The 18,882-nt window shown below is 40.0% G+C and overlaps 1 protein-coding gene across 2 annotated transcripts in view; it reads right to left on the bottom strand.

Annotated features, from left to right (window-relative positions):
* LOC308070010 (leucine-rich melanocyte differentiation-associated protein-like) overlaps positions 1-11,219 on the bottom strand; it is a 46,299-nt gene extending 35,080 nt beyond the window's left edge. The window contains exons 1-4 of one of the 2 annotated variants that reach the window (XM_080403245.1): positions 10,946-11,219; positions 6,605-6,705; positions 4,211-4,231; positions 1,583-2,542 (exon numbers count right to left, since the gene is read on the bottom strand). In XM_080403245.1, coding sequence (XP_080259371.1) covers positions 2,380-2,542; positions 4,211-4,231; positions 6,605-6,705; positions 10,946-10,975 — 315 coding nt within the window. In that variant the 5' untranslated portion in view covers positions 10,976-11,219 and the 3' untranslated portion in view covers positions 1,583-2,379. Of the gene's footprint in view, positions 1-1,582; positions 2,543-4,210; positions 4,232-6,604; positions 6,706-10,945 lie in introns of those variants that run through there. The other variant, XM_080403246.1, reaches the window with a different exon arrangement.
* Between the last annotated feature and the right edge of the window lie 7,663 nt (positions 11,220-18,882).

The following is an 18,882-nucleotide window of genomic DNA, read 5'->3' as shown; positions in this document are numbered from 1 at the left end:
AGCTGGCATTTGTCGGGCATCAAAAAAAAAAAAAAAAAAAAATAAAGCCACACAACTGTCAGGAGGGGTTTCTCTGAACACTGGCTGATATACCTTCAGCAAATGAAAGGGCAAAAGAGATTTCATGCAATGCTAGTTTGAAAGCATCGGTTCATTAAGGATATTAATTTTCTGATAACTACACATTTAAGCATGACACACTGGAGCAGTATCTACAGGATTTAGCAATTATTAATGCGTGACAGTTTCAAATGCTAAGTGAATCAATTAAACAGCAGCATTCACAATTTGAGAAGAGATAACTGCTTCATAACTGCCTAAGACTACAATTTTCACATGACAAAAAAGGGCCATTCAGGCTCCTTCAAAACCTGACAGGTCAAGAAAGAAGTTTGAAACAAAAGCACCTTATAACCATCATCTCTCCTCTTTACTTGTCAGATCAACTTTGCTAGTGTCTCCGCTGAAATGGCATCACCATGCCAGCTGCCACAAGGTGATTTTTCATGTCTTGTCAAAGAAATCTTTTATTCTATTTGCTCTGCATTAACATGTTACATTTATTGATCAAGCCCTTTCTGCAGCCACAGCAGGGCACTGTGCTCTTATGCCTAAGGGGGCTTTGATGTCCTGGTGACATTCTAGACCGAATAATGCACATACTAAATGGATTTAATGCAGAAATGTGTTTGTGCAAGACAGCTACATTAATAACAGCCCCTCACACTGATAAATATGCAATTGCTACGATTAAGAGTTACCCAATTATGGTGAAAATATTTTTCTACCTTATAAATAAAACCATCAAAAAGTTTTAACAATAGTGCATTTTCTTCAACATTTTAAAACGCTATAAAGATCAGTCTAAAGGCTTTTAAAAAAATATGTCATGCTTTGTTTTGAATTCTGGCTTTTATTTCCATCTTTCTTTTGTTGTTCATCTTCCTGTTCTGCGTGTCTTATTGCTGCACAGACTGGGAAGGTGGCAAGAAAAAAAAAAAAAAAAACCAACAAAAAAAAGCCTCTCTCTTACATACTCAACTCGCAAAGAGGAACATGGCCTGTAAAACTGAAGCCCAATTTCAAGCTGCCACTTGCATATTCCCCCAGGCAAGAAAACAGTAGGCAGAAGAGAAAAACAATCTCTAGTCCACAGAGAGGGGACATTACAAAGCCTCAGCCTCACAAAAGTCATGGAGGAACATTCCAGACTAGGATTAAAGTTCAAGGGGATGTTTTCATACACACACCCTTTTAATCGGACAGTGGAAAATATGCACAAGCACACACTGTGCAAATTATTCATGCTCCTAGCAGAAATAATCTGCACCCTAGAGAGAGAGAAGAGATATCTGTATCTCCATGAGCACAATTATTGGATTAATCCTTCCTCATTGGCCAAGATTAAAGATTCACTCTCCCTTTCACCACATAGCTTAGACCCAGAAGAAATCTAAGAAAAAGGAAAATAACTCACGTTTAAAACTACTGAGGACAAAATTAGAAGACGGACTTCTCTGTGAATCGAACCGTAGCTGTTATTTATAAAAGTATGGCATCTATTTGTACAAAACCACAGACATTTGTTACTCAGACACTGGAATGTATTTAGCCTTTAATGTGAAATGACAAATTTGGCACAAAGAAAGTTATCTAGGACAAGTAAGAGAAACTTTGAATAGGGGTTGTTGGTTTTTTTCTCTCCACAAGACAACAAGATGCAGGTAAAAAAATAAAAATCTTTGTATTTCTTCCAAATCTCTACTCCCTGCCTACATTACATCCTTCCTACTTGCTTATTTATTCCTTTCTGTCCATCACCAGTGATTATTATTTACTTTTTGTCTTTAAATGAAAACTTTGAATGATCAACAATAGTTTTTCATTCTCTCTCAAAATCCTTTTCAGCAAAGCCTCCCAGTAACACTAACAGTGGCACATTAGTGACATTCCTTCCTATACTCTGTGCTTTCCTTACATGAGAACCAGGGAATGCTTTCCACATATTATGAAACAACATAGTGGCCTTTACGGTACTCTGTTATCGGGCAAGGCTATCAAGTACAGTTGCCATGAGAGACTCAGGAGCAGATTTCCAAAGCAAAACATCTCTACTCCTGAAACATGCCTCACTCAAAATACACGGTGTAAACAGATGGTTTCTAAAACAGCTGAAAAGCACTACTAATATAAAATCAAAAGAGCTGCTACAACTCAGGCTATTTTATGATAACCACACCAATAAAGCTGCAGAGCCATAGTATAATTTAGGTCAGAAGAGGCATCTAGAGGTCATCTAGTCCAATCCCCTGCTCAGAGCAGGGCAACTTCAAAGTTAGATTAGGTTGCTTGGAGCTCTGTCCAGTTGCGCTTTGAGTATCACCCAGGATGGAGATTCCACAGCCTCTCCGGGCACCTCTTCCACACAACCTTTCTCATCGTGAAGCCTTTCCTTACAAACAGTTGGAAACTGCCTTGCTGCAACCTGTGACGACTGCCTCTCGTCCTTTTGCAGTATATCTGATGTGTTTGGCTCCATCTTCTTCGCAACCCCCAATTAGTCCCAAAAGGAAGCAAAAGACATTAGAAACTACTTAAACAAAATCTGTAAGGAGAACAGCATTAGAAGAAATCATTCACAGGTGCACTAGAGTGGTCTGGGTTTGAAAGATTTCTGTCCACCAGAGGTGTAAACAGGAGGCAATCCAGTGGCACCGTATCTTGCTGATTACAACTAGCATGTTTTAAGTACACACGAGTTTTTCCCTTTGCCTTGTACACAACAAATTACTCCTCCTTTTTCCCCATAAACAGTTCCCTTTTGCCATTCACCTCTATCTTTTCTTTCCCTCCCAGGGAAAAGGGGGGATGCACAACCATTCTGACGGGTTAACAATCACTTCACTTTGGCCACCAGAAGAAAGAAAGTTGCATCCATGTATCACTCAAGGTAATCAAGGAGAAACATTACTTCTTGGAAAAAGGCAAACAAGACAGACAATTCTTTTAAAGAGCAACATTTTGTGATTACTAAATCAAGTGTTATTTTTAGATTTACCAGATCTGATACAAAGACAATTAAGCATCTACACAGGCCCTAACTTTTATTTAATAAAGAGGGTCTAGCCTGGGAAGAACTCTAGTCAGAAAAAAATAGTAAAAATACACAGTTTCCTCTGTATTAAATTGCCAATACTACAGAACTAATGACAACCCTCTGCTCCTCTAATTTAGTTCTCTGGTCCTGTGTACATTTATGCATTTACATCACACCCAAAAAAAAAAAAAAAAAAATCTGAGAAATCTGAGTAACAAAACCACCACACATAAGAACACCGAATTCACATAACTACTCTTCTTTGCAGAAAAAAAGTTAAAAAAAAAAAAAATTAAAAAAAATGGGAGCAGAGGAAGAGAAATTTCTTAGTTTGCACAAACCAACAAGCTGCATTTCCCAGAAAAACCCAACAGCATTTCTTGAAATATGTTACTAAGTGACAAGCTTGGCATAAATTGTTTGCGTGTAAGTCAGAAAATATAGCATGTTTGGCTAATTCTTTCCCACTTTACTAATAGCATCAGCCAGTCCTCCCACGCTTTTTCCAGTATACCTGGCCAAGCTCACATTTACAGTGGAAAGCCTTAAATGGCAAAACAACTTACCTGGCTCTACCCTGACTTTTGCAACAAAGTTATCTACATTATAGTGGTATTAGAATCAGTACAATTCACTAAAGCAATTGTTCAATCAAGTATTGCATTGTATCAGTTGCGTAAGACAGTTTTGTAACATCTGTATCATGTAGTACAAATACATCTTTCTGATAAGAGCCTCTTAGATGGATAAGCATATGTGTGCACACGGTAATGACTGCAAGTCTACAACTGCACAGGATTCAGGTTCAGAAAGGACAGCACTTTCTGCAAGAAGAGCTCGCTGCCAACTGACCACAAAGCTGAACACGTTACTATGACAGACAGATAGCTCTCTTTCCATGCAACTACACCCACCATAGCAATATCAAGTAACATGACTGCAACTACTGGTGCCCAAAGCATTAAAAAAAATCTTCCCTCTACATTAAATTTCTTAAATTCTTGATGCAATTGTTGTCAGAAATTCTACTGACACTTCTACATAACAGAATTTATTGTCTACTACAGCAGGATGATTCCTTCTCAAAATACACTTGGCAGTAGCTGTACTTACAGAGGATAGGACGCAAAGACCCTATATGGAAAACAACATTAAAAAAAAAGTTTGGTCAGTACTTATTTACTGCTTATGCACTGAGAACAGGTAACTGCTGACTATTTCAGCCTTTCTCTGGCTTAAATACAGGCTAAATTATTAACAAACATGGAAATATTTTTTCTTTCTAAGAACACACACACAGTCCCATCTGATAATGAATTGTATCATAATAAAAACTAACATATTTACTGCAAATAACTGTTGTGTCAGCAAAGCACAATATTCTCTTTATCTTTTTCTAGATTTTGATCACCCTTGGTTGTCTTGACATAACTTTTTGTTGCTTTTACCAACAGATAGCAAGTTTTCTTCCAGAAAATCAAACCCCTTTTTAAAAAGACTTTAAGTATAGACATTAAGTTTCCCCACTGAAAACAGCATACTGAAGTTTTCAAATTAAGCATTCACTGATAAAAATCATAAAACTCATCACTATACTACAGCAGTGTCAGATTTTTCAAGCAATAATACTTGTTTAAAGAAGATTACAATGATCTTACTGTTTACACTTCCTTGAACAGCTGCCCAAGACATCTCTTCTATATTCACAGTCATTTAAAACTATGACATTTATTCTACAACTTATCTTTCTCTATAATATGTAGTCACAGTGTTCATATATGAGTGCAAACCAGGCTGAACTATTTATTATACAGCAGCTGATCATTCTTACATTCTATATGCTTAGTATATCTATCACAGCTCAAATGAGAAAACATTACTGCTCTCGTCACATTTAGTATTAGCTTCCCAAAGCTAAAAACACACACACACACATATACCGCCCCTTTTTTTTCCCCAAATCTGATTTCTGGCTTTACAGTACTTTCACAGCTTTACAACAGTAAGTTATCCTGTATGAAAATGACTGCAGCTACCCCAAAACCTAGCACTCTCTCTCATGTTTCCTCACAAAAGATTTTAACATGTTTTTTTTTTCTCCCCAAATGTCAATAAAACCAAATCATATCACTTCTGAAAAATAGGCTAAGTGATAGTGTTTTGGCTAGGGAAGGAAAGAAGGAATGAAAACACAGATTTGAGACATACACCACCAATTAAGCTCTTCATGAAAACATGAACTAAGGACTTACAGTTTTAAAGTGATATTTTACATCTAGGTTTAGTGTTAATGTTTTACTTTATGAAATAAATGAACTCAAAGGAACTGTTGAAATCATGCATTAAATGAAAGAAACAAAATCTTTTTTCCAGACATAGCACCTCCAGAGCTGTAAAGAAGGAACAATCTTCTTGATGATGTTAAATCTGAATACACATGCAGAACTTGAATTATCTCTATGACAAAATGAAAAAATACCCATTCAATTCCTTCCCCCAGCAAAATTCTCTCTTCTGATTACAACTTCCATAAATACAGAGTCATCAGCAGAAGTATAAGACAATAACCATCCACAGAATCTTCAGTGCCTCCTTTGCTCTCCTACCTCCTGCATGCAGGAACCAGTTTTCCAGAGCTGACAGTGGCTCAGGATAACATTTAGGAGTGTTAAGTAAGTTAAAACCACTGTTTTTTCCCATCATGGGAACAAGGCACCAGCATACTATTTTTGTGTGTCTTACTCCTCACAAGCAAACTCTAAGCTCACCCTCAACAGAATAAAAGGGAAACTCCAACCAATCCTACCACTGAAAAGCTATGTTTTTTACACACAACTACACTCCATTCCTTTCTCCCTACTTACCTACGGAGTTGCCAACCTGAAAGATACACTGCTGAATCTCACCAGGCTTTCTCACGAGGATTAAATGAAAAAGGATACTGTAATAACTAAAGGGGATACTACTGAGTTCTAAATCAATCCATATCTTAAAATAATTAGAATTAATTATAAATTCTAACTACACTAAGGTTTAGCACTTGACTACACAGCTGACCAAAAATAAAATCATATGACTACAACAAAAACACATCATCTGGGAAAAGAGTACTACAAACCATTTATGGTATAACCAGACATCTACAAATAAAAAGAAGGGAGAGAAGCACACACTTACTAGTATTTTGGTTAAGAACAATTCACTTTTGATCCCATTCTTCCCTTCTTCAGGTAACGATGCTTATTTTTCATTTTGAGCAGAAAACAAAGCATAAGTTCCTCACTGGCCATCATTTATGTTAACACAAGAAATTTCCAGACTCACCTGGTTATTTTTTTTCCAAGTATGCAAGAAAAAGAGACAAACATGGCTTATAAAACAGTGTCACCCACTTGATAGCACTTAAATGTACCTGACATACACATATGTTTCTACTTTGAAAAAAAAATATATATTTTTGGAGTTGGTGTCCCATATTGCACTTGAAAATTATATACTGCCACATACCTTAATAAGTTGAAGCTAAGATCTAGCCTTTTTGCCATATGTCCATATTTTCTTCCTAGGAATTCTGGAATTTCTTCACAGTCTTGACTAATGTAGGACACCTGAGAATTGGAAGCAAAAGTAAACTTTTTTAAGTGGATTATTTAGTTTCCTGTCCAGATTCAATCAGCTTAATATTTATTACGTCTATAGACTTATGTGCAATGTCTTGTCTCCTTTCAGGTAAAAATAATTAAATATATCGCATTTCTTCTATTCCACTGTTAATACCTGGATCTAACATTACTTTGTATTACCATTCTGATACACTCCAGAAATTTTTTTTGAAAGATCAGAAGCCATTCAAAGGACTTTCTAGATTTACCTCTCAGGACAACACACTAAAAGGTCAATTTGTAAAGTTTGGTCCAGAAATGCCCAAGCAGTGTACTGCCAACTCATGCACATAGCGATTCCTTGAGGAGAATTCCCATTGATATGCTAAGGACAGAGCAAGAGGGCTGCCCAGGAGCTGAAAAACCAAGCAGCAGCTTTTTTCAGACAGTTGTCTAAGTTAAGATTCCTGGCTTCAATACTTCAACACCTGTGTTCAGATCATACTTCCCATACTCAAAATATTTGTGAACATCTTTCCTCTTTTTCACACCAGCCCATCTAATCCACCTTTAATAAACACAGGAAGAATTAGTGGTAGCAAAAATACAGTCTACTCAGATATTATTTTTTTTTTTAAGCCAGGATGAAGTGAGTGATAACATTTCCAGAAAAACACAATGAAACAACTAAATTTTTTCTATTCTCTCTGCTGTATTGCCTTAGAAGTTTTTAGCTTGATTTCTTCCAAGAATACCCACAAAGCCTGCCAAACCTATTGTCATGAATTCTATACATCTATATTGGCTCATCCTCCCAGTGTTCAAAACATCAGTATAAACACTGACATTTCAGATTTTCTGCTAAAGAAAGCTTAGTTGCCCTTAAATGGCAACTTGCTAGTTCAGTAGATTTCAACACTGTTAGATATAATATAATACATATAATAGATATAAGATAAAAGTCAATTTCAATACCATATACCACCGGTATAAAAAATGTTAGACAAAAAAATATGCAAAAAAGTCAATCAAACTTTGTTTTGATAGTATTTCACTTTCTGCAAAAATAGAGACTCCTCTGCAGAACAGACTGATGGCATGTACTTTTGCAAGTCATCGCAGTTTCTTACACTCTAAAAATGATTGCAATCTGATAATACTATATTGCATCCCATTTAATTCATTTTGTTCAATAACTTCAACAGATAAAGCTGACAACAGTGAAATAATTTTTACGAGAAGAAAACAGGTAGCTTAAAGCTCAGCTTAACAACTTCTTCCCCTTGTTAAACCATACCTGCTTTTGCAATAAATTCTGCTACCAGACATACGTATATATTTAGCAAATATAAGCTCAAAAAGGAAAGGAACTGTTTGGGGTAGTTGGCATCCTAATGGTTTGGACATAACAGAAACCGTTTTGCAGAATTCATTGAATTAAATGTGAGCTTTTTTCCTCCCGTTTTCATCCAAGACAACTATGATGCACTTTACAACATGCATGCATGCAGGTATGCATACAAGAATTGCTTCATTCTGCACTGAATGGTAGATTTCTTCAAACTCATGCTTGCAAACCCTTGGAAAGACATCACATTAACAGCAGAATAATATTTGAGCATTTAGTTAAATGTAACACATTGAAACAGAAATGACTAAAATATGATGCCTATTAACACTAGGTGTGCAAAACCATCTCAAGCAACTACAAACACAGCAAGAGCACTGACCACTACTTTGCGTTCCACCCAGGGAGGGAGTGGTGGAGAAAGACCAGAAGAGTCTTGACCTGATTCAGAAACTTACCTGGCCATAAATGTTCTAGCTCCACAAGAACAGTAGTTGAAGGAAAAAGTTGGTGCAAATGTGTTTTGGAGCACACAGGAGGCAAAATACATAAAATGTTGCAAAGCCTCAGCCTTTGAACTGTTATAATATACAAATATATTTGCACAACTGGTACAAACAGATTATTCACAGGCAGATGAAATATAGTTGTCATGACCTTTTGATGCTGAGGCCTTTCAAAAGGAATTTTAGTTCCACTCCAGCACACTCACAGTACAAGCACTTTTTCAGTTTAAAACAAATAGCTTTATTTTTCCACAAAACACACAAAGTGCATTCAACTTCAGATGTCTACTCCCCACATACATGAACTTGCTTCGGATACTCAAGAACTCTCTTTACTGTTAGAATAGCAGCAACTGCCAGTGATGCGATACACCATAAGCCTTTTCAAACAAGTTTTCAAGAGTTATTTCCCCACTCTTCTGCTCTTTAATCCCTGAACAATGCTGATATAAAACAAGACTTCAGTAGTCTGGACAAGAGAGGAATAACATTTCTTCATTTTAATTCCTCCAGTTCAAAATCATTTACCCAGAAAACAATAAAATGTACATAATTCAGTGTATTTTCTTTTGCATCCATCTCAAATACCCTCAGGATGAATATGAGCTTTCAAGTACATATCCAGAGATGTCATCACTGAAAGATGACAGTAAACACACTTTTCCCAGGACTCCTCAGCCCTTTGGGTGCAAGGGACATCAATAACAGCAGATTTCTTAGATTTTTCTGTACCAGTCACAGAACATCACGTAGGATTAAAAACTGGATGTAGAGGTTTCCACTGCCTAATTCTCCAACTCAAATGTAATACCCGTTGGTCACTACCATCCTTACTACTGGTGCCCCGCTCAATATCCCACCAAAACATTCAGAAAGTTTCCCACAAAGCCCAGCGTCAGATAGGCCACGGACGTCTCAGACATTCTTACAGACTCTTCAACACACTGTATGCAATCCAGGAAAAAATATGTTTTTACAACATATTTAAAACATCAGTTAACCAGTCAATAACAATTGCACCTCTCTTCTGCTTCAGTTTCAGAGGATATTACCATTTAATCTCTGCAATCATTTTACAAAGATACTGTAATCTTAGTAACTCATAAAGTAACATCTTTATTAAAGAATATCACCAAAAAGGTCGTGTATGAACTCCCCGTACCACTTATTCTCTTCCATTGAAGGGAATTACATCTAGCAAATATTTCCAGTCAGTTGAGCATTATATTTTACTCTATGCTGTTAGAAGATTGTACGTCAGGCACACAGCCAAATTAAGAATATGTTTTACTTGAAGGGGCTGAAGGCATGCTCAGGGGGAGGCAGCAGCGTGTTACTTAGTGCCACAGTGTGCCACAGAGACCACAGGAACCGTTTCCTGCAGCAGTTGCAAAATTAGCTAATTGCTGCCATATCACACACGCATTTACATGCATTCCACACAGAAATAGCAACCAGATTAAAGAAGCAATTAGATGGCCACCACCTTGACTAAATGGCAAGGCCTCTTCAAAAAGAAGCCAAGTTTCATGGTTTTGTTTTGGGGGGGTTGGGTTTCGGTTGTTTGGGGGGGCGGGGGGGGGGGATGTTTTCTAGTTTGAATAACAGGTCCAGCAGTAACGAGATCCATTTCTCAGTTTCTAGCCAGAAAAAATTTCAGTAGCCAACTATAGCACTGGTAAAGGCCAGGAGGGTTTGTTTCACTTCCCAGCTTCTCTAACCAAAACGAACCCCCTCCCCCAGTGTTCACTTTCCCCCGGAACAACGCTTTGCATGTTTCAGCTCTCCTCCTTCCGCTTACCCCGCAGCCTGGGCAAGCCTGCGAGCGGCCGGGGCCCGCAGCAACAGGGACTCGGCTCCGCCGCCAGCCGCGGGCGCTGCGCGGGGCGAGCCGCGGCTAAGAGCCGCGCTGCCCCCCGCCGAGCCCCGGGGACGCGCCGGTCGCGCCGGAGCGGGCCGCGGCAGCGCAGCCCCCGCCATCGCGGTGCTGCCGTCCCCGCCGTGCAGCGCGAGCACGGGCGCGCGCCCCCGCGCCCCCCCGGCCCCAGCCGCGTGCACACACCCCCGGGGCCGCCCCGCCTCCCCCCGCCGGGGCCCGGGGGCAGGAACGGCTGCTCGGCTCCTTCCCTGGCAGCTCGCCGGGGCGTGCCGGCGAGGGAGGCGATGCCTCGGCAGCGGCCCGCGGCGCGGTGCCTACGCGCGGCTGGAAGCTGAAGGGCCCGGCCTCTGCGACCCCGCAGCCGTCCCTACCCGCCCGGAGCGGCCCCGGCGCCGCTCCCGGGCGGCAGGGAGCCGGCGTGGGGCTCGGGCGGCCGCTGCCGGGGGCGTGGAAGCGCCGGCCGGGGCGGGCAGCCCCCGGCGGGTGGGGCCGCTGCGAGCCGCGGACACTTACTTGGGCTCCGCTCACCACGACCCCTGCCATGGCTGCGGGGGCGGCTGCGCCGGGACTCCCGCGGGGCTCGGCCGGGCCGGGGCCGCCGCCGCTCCCTCGCCGCAGTCAGCTGACGCGGGCGGAAGCGCGGCCGGGCCGCGGGCGGGGGCGGCGGCAGCGCGGGGAACCGCCGCCACCTGCGGCTGGGCTCCGCGCGGGCGGCCGGGGGTCGGGCCGCCGCTGAGGCCCCCCCGGGCAGGTGGCCCTGAGGCTCCGCCGCGGGCTTCCCGGCGGGACCGCGTCGGTGCGGCGGGTGCGGATGGGGGCGGCCGGCGGGACCGCGGGGCTGCCGTGGGGGCACCGGCCCCGCTGCCGCTCCGTGCCCGGAGCGAAGGTCCGAGCGCCGCGGGTGCGCGCCGGGCTGGGCCCCGTGCGGGCTGTCTCGCGGGTGGAACAGGCCCCGGCAGGGCTGACATGGAAAGTTGGTGGGTGTGACGGTGGCGGAGCGGTCGCGGCGTAGTGAGGAGCTGGGTGGCGTGCAGGTCACCCGGGACGGCTTTCCCCGCCGCCCAGCAGCCCGTTAGCTCGTGCCGGACGGCATCGCTTGCCTTTGGAGAGGCGCGCGTGTGTCGCTGGTGCGGGAGCGCTTGCAGAAGCAGCCCCATACTGATACTTCCTTGTCTGTAGAATATAGGGTAGTTTGCACAAAAAACAGAAACACCTTTGGAATTAATCAGAAGTATCTGCCAAACCAGTCCTTCCAGGGCACGAGAATTTGCCAGTTAAAATCTTGGCATAATGGTAGGTTATCACCGCTTAGGCAGAGTAGGGAAATTGCAGGCTTTCTGTCAGAATTTTATGTGAGACTTTTAAAGATACTTAGGTTTCCCAGGCTCAGATCCTAAATCCTGTTAGTCATCTACCTACCTCTTCAGCTGCCTAAGCACCTTCAAAAATCTGGCTCTTCTTTCCCTTTTATTGCTAATATAGCATAACTCACCCTTGCTGAAAGCAGAGGCACATGCTGTGAGGGGAAATAAGTTTCAGGACACATATTCCACGCTGCAAACCACTTTCTACAGTTTTTTCAGCAACACAGCAGAAAGTAATACTGTACTTGCTGCTCTGCCTCTTAATATCAACAGAATAAACTCTTGGTACAGCTGTGGCACTACACCTTCCTTTAGAGCCATTCCTCCATTTATGCTGACTGCTAGGCAGGAAACACAGAGCAGGCAGCTGCGGAAAAACCCACTTTGTACCTCTTTTTCCTCTCTGTTATTTTAATGTATTGTGTTAAAAACATAAATGGGCCAAGATGTAGAAAGATCAAAACACAGTCAATGAGCAAATCACTCTTGCTTTGCATGGATCTAATTTTCCTTGTATCGTGTAAGGCTGAGAAGAATCAAACCCTTCATCCACAGCAAATAAGCTGATTCTTACATGCTGATGAATAAAAGTTCTGTTTCTCTAAGTAAGAGTTTTCCATCAAGGCATACTTGCTCGTTCAGGTCATCACTCAGCATGCTTCAAACAATCGGTGCCTTTATTTATTTATTAGATTATACAGCAAATAATGTATGCCAAGGAAAACAAGCACTATGTGAACCGTAAATTTAAACAAAGCAATACATTCTCCTCTTTCTGTATCTACCTCTTTTTATCTCTGCTTCAGTAACAAGCATGCGGTTCCCATCAGGATGAACACATACAGCTCAAGGCACAAAGTGGCCCGCTGCTATAGTTAGCTGTATTTGTCTTAATGGAGTAAATTCAGTTCAGTACTACGCTGCTGTACAATTGGAATAACTATCTTGAAAACAATTTAGCACATCATTATCTGTATTATTAGTATTAATTTTAGTAGAGTGTTAGCTGTCACTTTAGCGATATCTACAAAGAAAAAATTCCTGCCCGAATAGTTTACAAAACAGCACTCACAAATAATAACAAGTCTGTTTCTTCCAGCTTCTTACATTGCCAATTGCATTAACCTGCCATTGATCCTCCTACTTACTAGGCAAGACCTTGTCTAGAGGGAGAAGTTGCAGGTGCAGCTCCCTAAACTGGGTGACTTAAATTGACTTTATCATCTCTTCAATCAGTTGAGCTGAATTTTGTAAATTACAAAAACAACTTAAGGAGGTGGCAAACTGTTTTAAGTGCATCTGGCTTATAATCATTCTTTTGAAACCAGTTCAATGTTCTCTTGTACAGACATGGCCTAGATTGTTATCTGCCACAGATAAAATAATAGATCCAGATCCCATGGTGTGTAACAAACAGGGAGTGCTACCGACCGCAGTGACAAAATGGGCCTATTATACTGTACAGGAAGTGAAAAACAAAACTCGTTAGAACAGAGGAATGGGGAGGAGAGATGACTGTCTTGTTATGATGCTTCCCTAGACTTTGAAAACTTACATCTTGAAAGTCCTAATTCTGCTGCCAGTTTCCTACAGGATGATTGGCAAATCTCTCAAACTTTGTTTTTTCAGAGTCTTTCTTTTATTTCTTAATTTCTAAGCACCCATCACCTGCACGTAATTTTCAAAAGGAAGGAAAACTCACAGCTGCAACTGTCTACCACCAAACGAGTATTTTGTAACATCTAATCTGAAATTGTAACAAAGTTATAACATTGTCTCAGATTTCAAACCTATGAGTCAATGTGCTCATTAGTTTGTGCCTCATGTTATTATGAAGCTAAAATACATTACAGTGCTATATAAATAGAGGAGGGCTTTTTTAGCTTTTGAGCCTGCTGATCATCAGTGTCGTTTTACAGCACAGATTCTAGATGACTGTGAGGCTGCCTCTGGTTTTAGAATGTTTTTCACCTTACCATATATATTTATTCTTCTGAGCATCCCAGAACACTACCTTCTTGAGTCTGGGCCCTGCACAACCTGAATCACCTGAGTATTTTATTTAGCTTTGATAGAGCTGCCTATAAGAGTAATGCTTCAAAGGACTAAGTCTGTACTTACCGAATGTATTTTTGTTGGTGTTTCCTTAGAAGCTGAAAGTTTTTTGAGGATTCTGTGTAGAGGTCGAAATAATTTATATGACAGTGGGGCTTAGCTGACCTTCCAAATGTCTTTTTTACAATGCATGTATACAGAAAATTTTAAAATCACTTGTTCATTTAAATTATCAGTTTCACTGCACAGTTAGAAGCAGAAGGTGGCACTTCTGTATGGGCCACTCAAATACAATTTCCTAAAATTTTTAACAAAGTATTGCCAAAACTGCTTGATAAATGAATTGCAGACAGACAAAACCACCACGGACTTTAAAAAAAAAATTCTTATGTATAGCTACAATAAAGGAGTTACACAAATATGCTCAGTATATTTTTTTTATCAATGCATATATATATATATATAAATATATATAACAAATTGAGCAGACCCGTTCCTTGAATAAAGTGCATTGTATGTTCAAAACAAGATAATACCTGTAAAACAGCCTCCAAACGACCAGGAAGCAGTGTATTGGAACTGCGGTAGATACTTGTCAGATCTGTCACTTATTTCTAAGTTCTTCACATAATAACAGAGCTTTAAGTCATTTTAGCGGTCATTAGCCTAAAATGTATATAAAGCTACAATTAAGAAATCTCATTAACCAACTGATTAGAATAATTAGCTAATACGTACCAGTAAATTTGGCACCGCACCAAACACTAAATGAATTAAATAATTTTATACAAAGCCTAGGTATAAAAGTGTTTTCCTGTCTTGAAAGAACACTGAAGTTTTATAAGAGGAAAAATCCTGAATGTTTTATTAATATTCTGAATGTTTTATTAACTGAAAGTTATAAAAATATTTCAGACTGAGTTAATCAAAATGGTGTGTTTTCCGGCTTACAGCACACTTCAGAGTAAGTCAAACAACAAACAATTGTCGTCTTACAAAAATAAATATATATACCATTTCACCTGACAAAATAGTGTGCTTGAACAGTTTTCTGCAGCAAAACATTTCAGGAAAAAAAAAATCCCAGCCAAGTCACGGAATTCTTCCCACTTGACCATCAGAAAATTTGGCTCAAAGTTTACCCACATCACTCATTTTGTTGATGCTCACAATGAAAATGTTGTCTCAAAGTATTTATTGATAAGTATCCACAGCAATATGATGTTCAACACAAACTGAATCAATGTAGCTGAAAGAGACTGACTGTAGTATGGACATTTTTGTCCATATTACCAGAGGAACATTTTATACATACAAAGCTTCACTTACACCTGTTTTTAATCACTAACAGTTAAAGATGATGTTTAATGTCCAAAGAAATAACTTCAGATGTCTCCCAGGAAATAGCATCACTAGCACTCTCTGCTGTGAAACACACAGGAAAAAAATAAGCATGATGGAAAGAAGATAAAATACAATGAAGTATGTAGTTTAATCTTATTGGCAAAGACTGAAAGAAATACAGTAATGATGGTGTTATTTGCCATTCCCAAGCTGAACTGCTGAAAATTAGGTTTTTCTTTTCCTACCACCAACCTATTTCTTATATTCTCACTTACAAAGACATTTAACAGCCTATGATAAACAAAGGGACCTGAAAAGCAAGTTATGCACATACACTCAATACACTAGTACACCTTTTCCTGAACTGTGTTAGTATGACGGCGTGATATAGTGCTATAAAACTTGAAGATACAAACACCCAAATGACAGTAAAGTGATTATTTTTTTTCAGAAGTGTATGCCCACACTTGTGTGTTTGAAACTCTGCAGGGTATATTTGTCCAGAAAAGCAGCCAATGAAAATTGTTTGTCCCATACTACCATGGGCCCACATAATCCCTCTGAGTTTGCTTTGAGTTTGCTACTGCTAATGGCCCTGATTTACATTTTTCCATTCTTGTGGAGGCCTCTATGAAAAAAAGAGGGTTAATATTTTTACTTTCTTCTAGAGTTTTTGCTTTTTTATCCCTTCCCGCAATGCAGAAGCAGGGTGTCCAGTCTGATAGATTTCTTAAGAAAGCCTCTTGAATTTTGACTCTCTGATTCCTCCTCTGTCCCCAGGCAAAGAGAATTATGTCTAAAACCACCTCTGGGATATATGTAATTATTATTTTTCTCTTATATGGCAGCAGTGTGGTATGAGCACAGTGAGGCTACATGGTGATTGTGAATGAATGCAGTTCCGACAAGCTTGGCTCACTGTTTTATTGCAAAGGCACCTTGAAGTTCAGCATTTTTTATGTCTTTGGAAAGCTTCATTTTGTAAGCTTGTTAGCATTCTGTTAAGGTAAGCTTTGCATAAGCATTATAATGCAATATACTATAAGCTAAGAGTTTTCAAAAACCAGAACAACTCAAAGGCTTTGATGACAGAAGAAAAACAAAAAAAATCTTTCCTGAAATTTTTATCCAGTAATCTCATCTGTCTTCCACTAAAGTTAATGACAGTTCTGTCGACCATGGTACGGCCCAAACACAATTAAAAATCCCTTATGTTACATTATATAGTACACTACAGCTATTAGGCTAGAATTACATTTAATAAGTGACGCTCTCAACAACTAAGACATAGCAACAAGTAATTGTGCAATTTAATTCTGCCTTCTCATAATATATGTTTATGGTACAGGGTTGGTTTTGTTCTGTTGGGTTTTGGGTTTTTTTAATATACAGGAGTCTGTTTCCTTTAGACCATAGAATTAACAGAGCTAAGTAAATTTAATTCAACCATGTAAAATATCACTAAATTCTTCAATGCACTGTATAACCAGAGCACACGGCATTTTTCACTGCAATTATTCTCACCCTATGCCAGGAAAACACAAAAATCCTCATCTTCCAATCCTACAGAAAAGGAACTGAGGCACAGAAAGGCTAATTTATTTGTATAGAAACTTATGTTCATTATCTGTGGTCAGCTAGGAAACTGAACCTACAGCTCCCAAGGCCTAGACTGATACCCCGACTCTAGACAATACTCTGTCCTGGTTTGTCCTATTCAGTGTAAATGCACCATAGGTTTTATATCATAAAAATTATCATTTTCAGTCAGGAAAAGAAGCAAGAGTAGAACCATCAATTCTTTGCTCCCAGTGCTTGCAGGCAAAAGGATAATCCAAACAGAAGGGTGATTACAATTCTCTGTGTGTCCCACCTAGAGTATATAGCACACAGAAAAAAGATGCTGATATGGATCATTCACAAACTCTGTAGATTATTGCAGGATTTTGACAGGTTGCCAAAACTAAATGTATAGCACAAACCAAACACAAGAAATGGTATTTTTCAATAGCTTACAATTTATGCAATCTGAATGTTTTTTCATATAGCAAACAAAAAGTATGCCGGGATTATCCTCCTGCCAAGTTTCAAAGGCCTGTTGCTAACCGTGGAGGCACAGAACACCTAATAAAAGATCATGAGAATTTTTTAATCTGAAAGAATTCAGTAATCTTTGTATGGAAGCTGCTGCTACTGCTCCTCCTATAATTATATGTTGCATACATACACAGAGATTATTTTTTTCAAAGCCTAAAATGACTCACAACAAACCCGAAGTGCTATACTTCCCTACAGTTCATTACATATAGGTGAATTTCAGGTTGACTGGCTGCATTATCGTGGGAAAGTAAATTGCAATACTGAAGCAACTGTACGTCTCTATGCATCGATGCTTGCTTGCTCATAAGAATGCAACAATCAGAGCTGGGGGGAAAAAAAAGGATTAAAGCTAGGATAAAGTCTAATTTGAGGCTATTAAACATCACAGTTCTAAATAACAGATACAAGGTTTTAGAAGGTCAGTGAGGTATTTTCTTGTTCCAGGTCTCTGTCACAATGTCTGGGGCAGCAACTGTCTGTCACACAAAGACAAAACAAAATAATTGCAGGAAGTGCTTGAATACCAAGATCAAAGGACAAAGGAAGTGGCTGCAGAGGCCAGGGGAGCTTGTAGCTGAGCTGATCTCCCTTGTTCTAGCTGTCTTGGCAGTGCACTGTAGAACTGAAATGCGAGACCAGCCAGAGGTAGTTTTGTCGAGCTTATTTTTTTGCAGAAGGAGCTATGTCCACCTGATCAATCCAAGGAGGCACAATCCACACCTTATTTTGCCAGCCACACTAAACTGCATAATAAGAGAGACTTATCTGCAAGTTATACTGTTGAAAATACATGTTGGAAGGGTCATAAGACCCTACAATCCTAAAGACAAGTCTTCTGTTACCCTGACAGAAGATTGTATGATCAGGAAGGAGTTCAACCCAAGGTGTGGGAATACTCGACTCTGGCAAACAGGTTCCTTCCCTCCTTCTCACAGCCTCATTTTGAGTCTTACATCTTTGAGCTGGTTATACCAGCAAAGGGCAAAACCACAGCCTTCCCCAGGTAAGATATGTGATACTGCTGCCAAAAAGAGAGCAATAAGCAGGTATACAGTCCAATCAGAAGCCAACATGGTACAGTTCAATGTGGAATAACTTCTGTATTTTTAAGAAGCAAAAGTTTTAGTTCCCTATTGTTCAGTTCTAAAGCCAGTTGCTATTTTTCATTATACCTTTTAAGTACCAAAGATTCCTGCAGAAATGTATGGAACTTGCTAGCAATTTGGATGGCTATGAAAGAACAGAGCTCAAACAAAAGCCACCATCCTCTGCAGTTTGTTAAAGAGCAACTTTTCCCATTGCTCACTACTTTCATCCACCCATCCTTCTGGGCAAAGAGGGATAAATATAGCTCAGCTAGCATTAATTCTGCATCATCTGGAGACACCACTAGGAAAAGAACAAGCACACACATGATGCAAGAGAGAAGAGCTGGATGCTGAAAGTTACAGAGGTGCAGTCTCCACAAGCAATATATTATCAGCTAATATAGAGAGATATATGTAAACCTGACATCTACAAGAAACAGGTTTTACACTTCTTGAAAATGAGAGAAAATGCATGGGAAATCAAGGTGGTTTAGTTAAA

Source organism: Falco punctatus, assembly GCF_963210335.1.
Source record: "Falco punctatus genome assembly, chromosome: 9".
NCBI classification, from domain to species: domain Eukaryota; kingdom Metazoa; phylum Chordata; class Aves; order Falconiformes; family Falconidae; genus Falco; species Falco punctatus.
The sequence above is the reverse complement of the archived record's forward strand: the minus strand, read 5'-3'. Positions and strand labels throughout refer to the sequence as shown.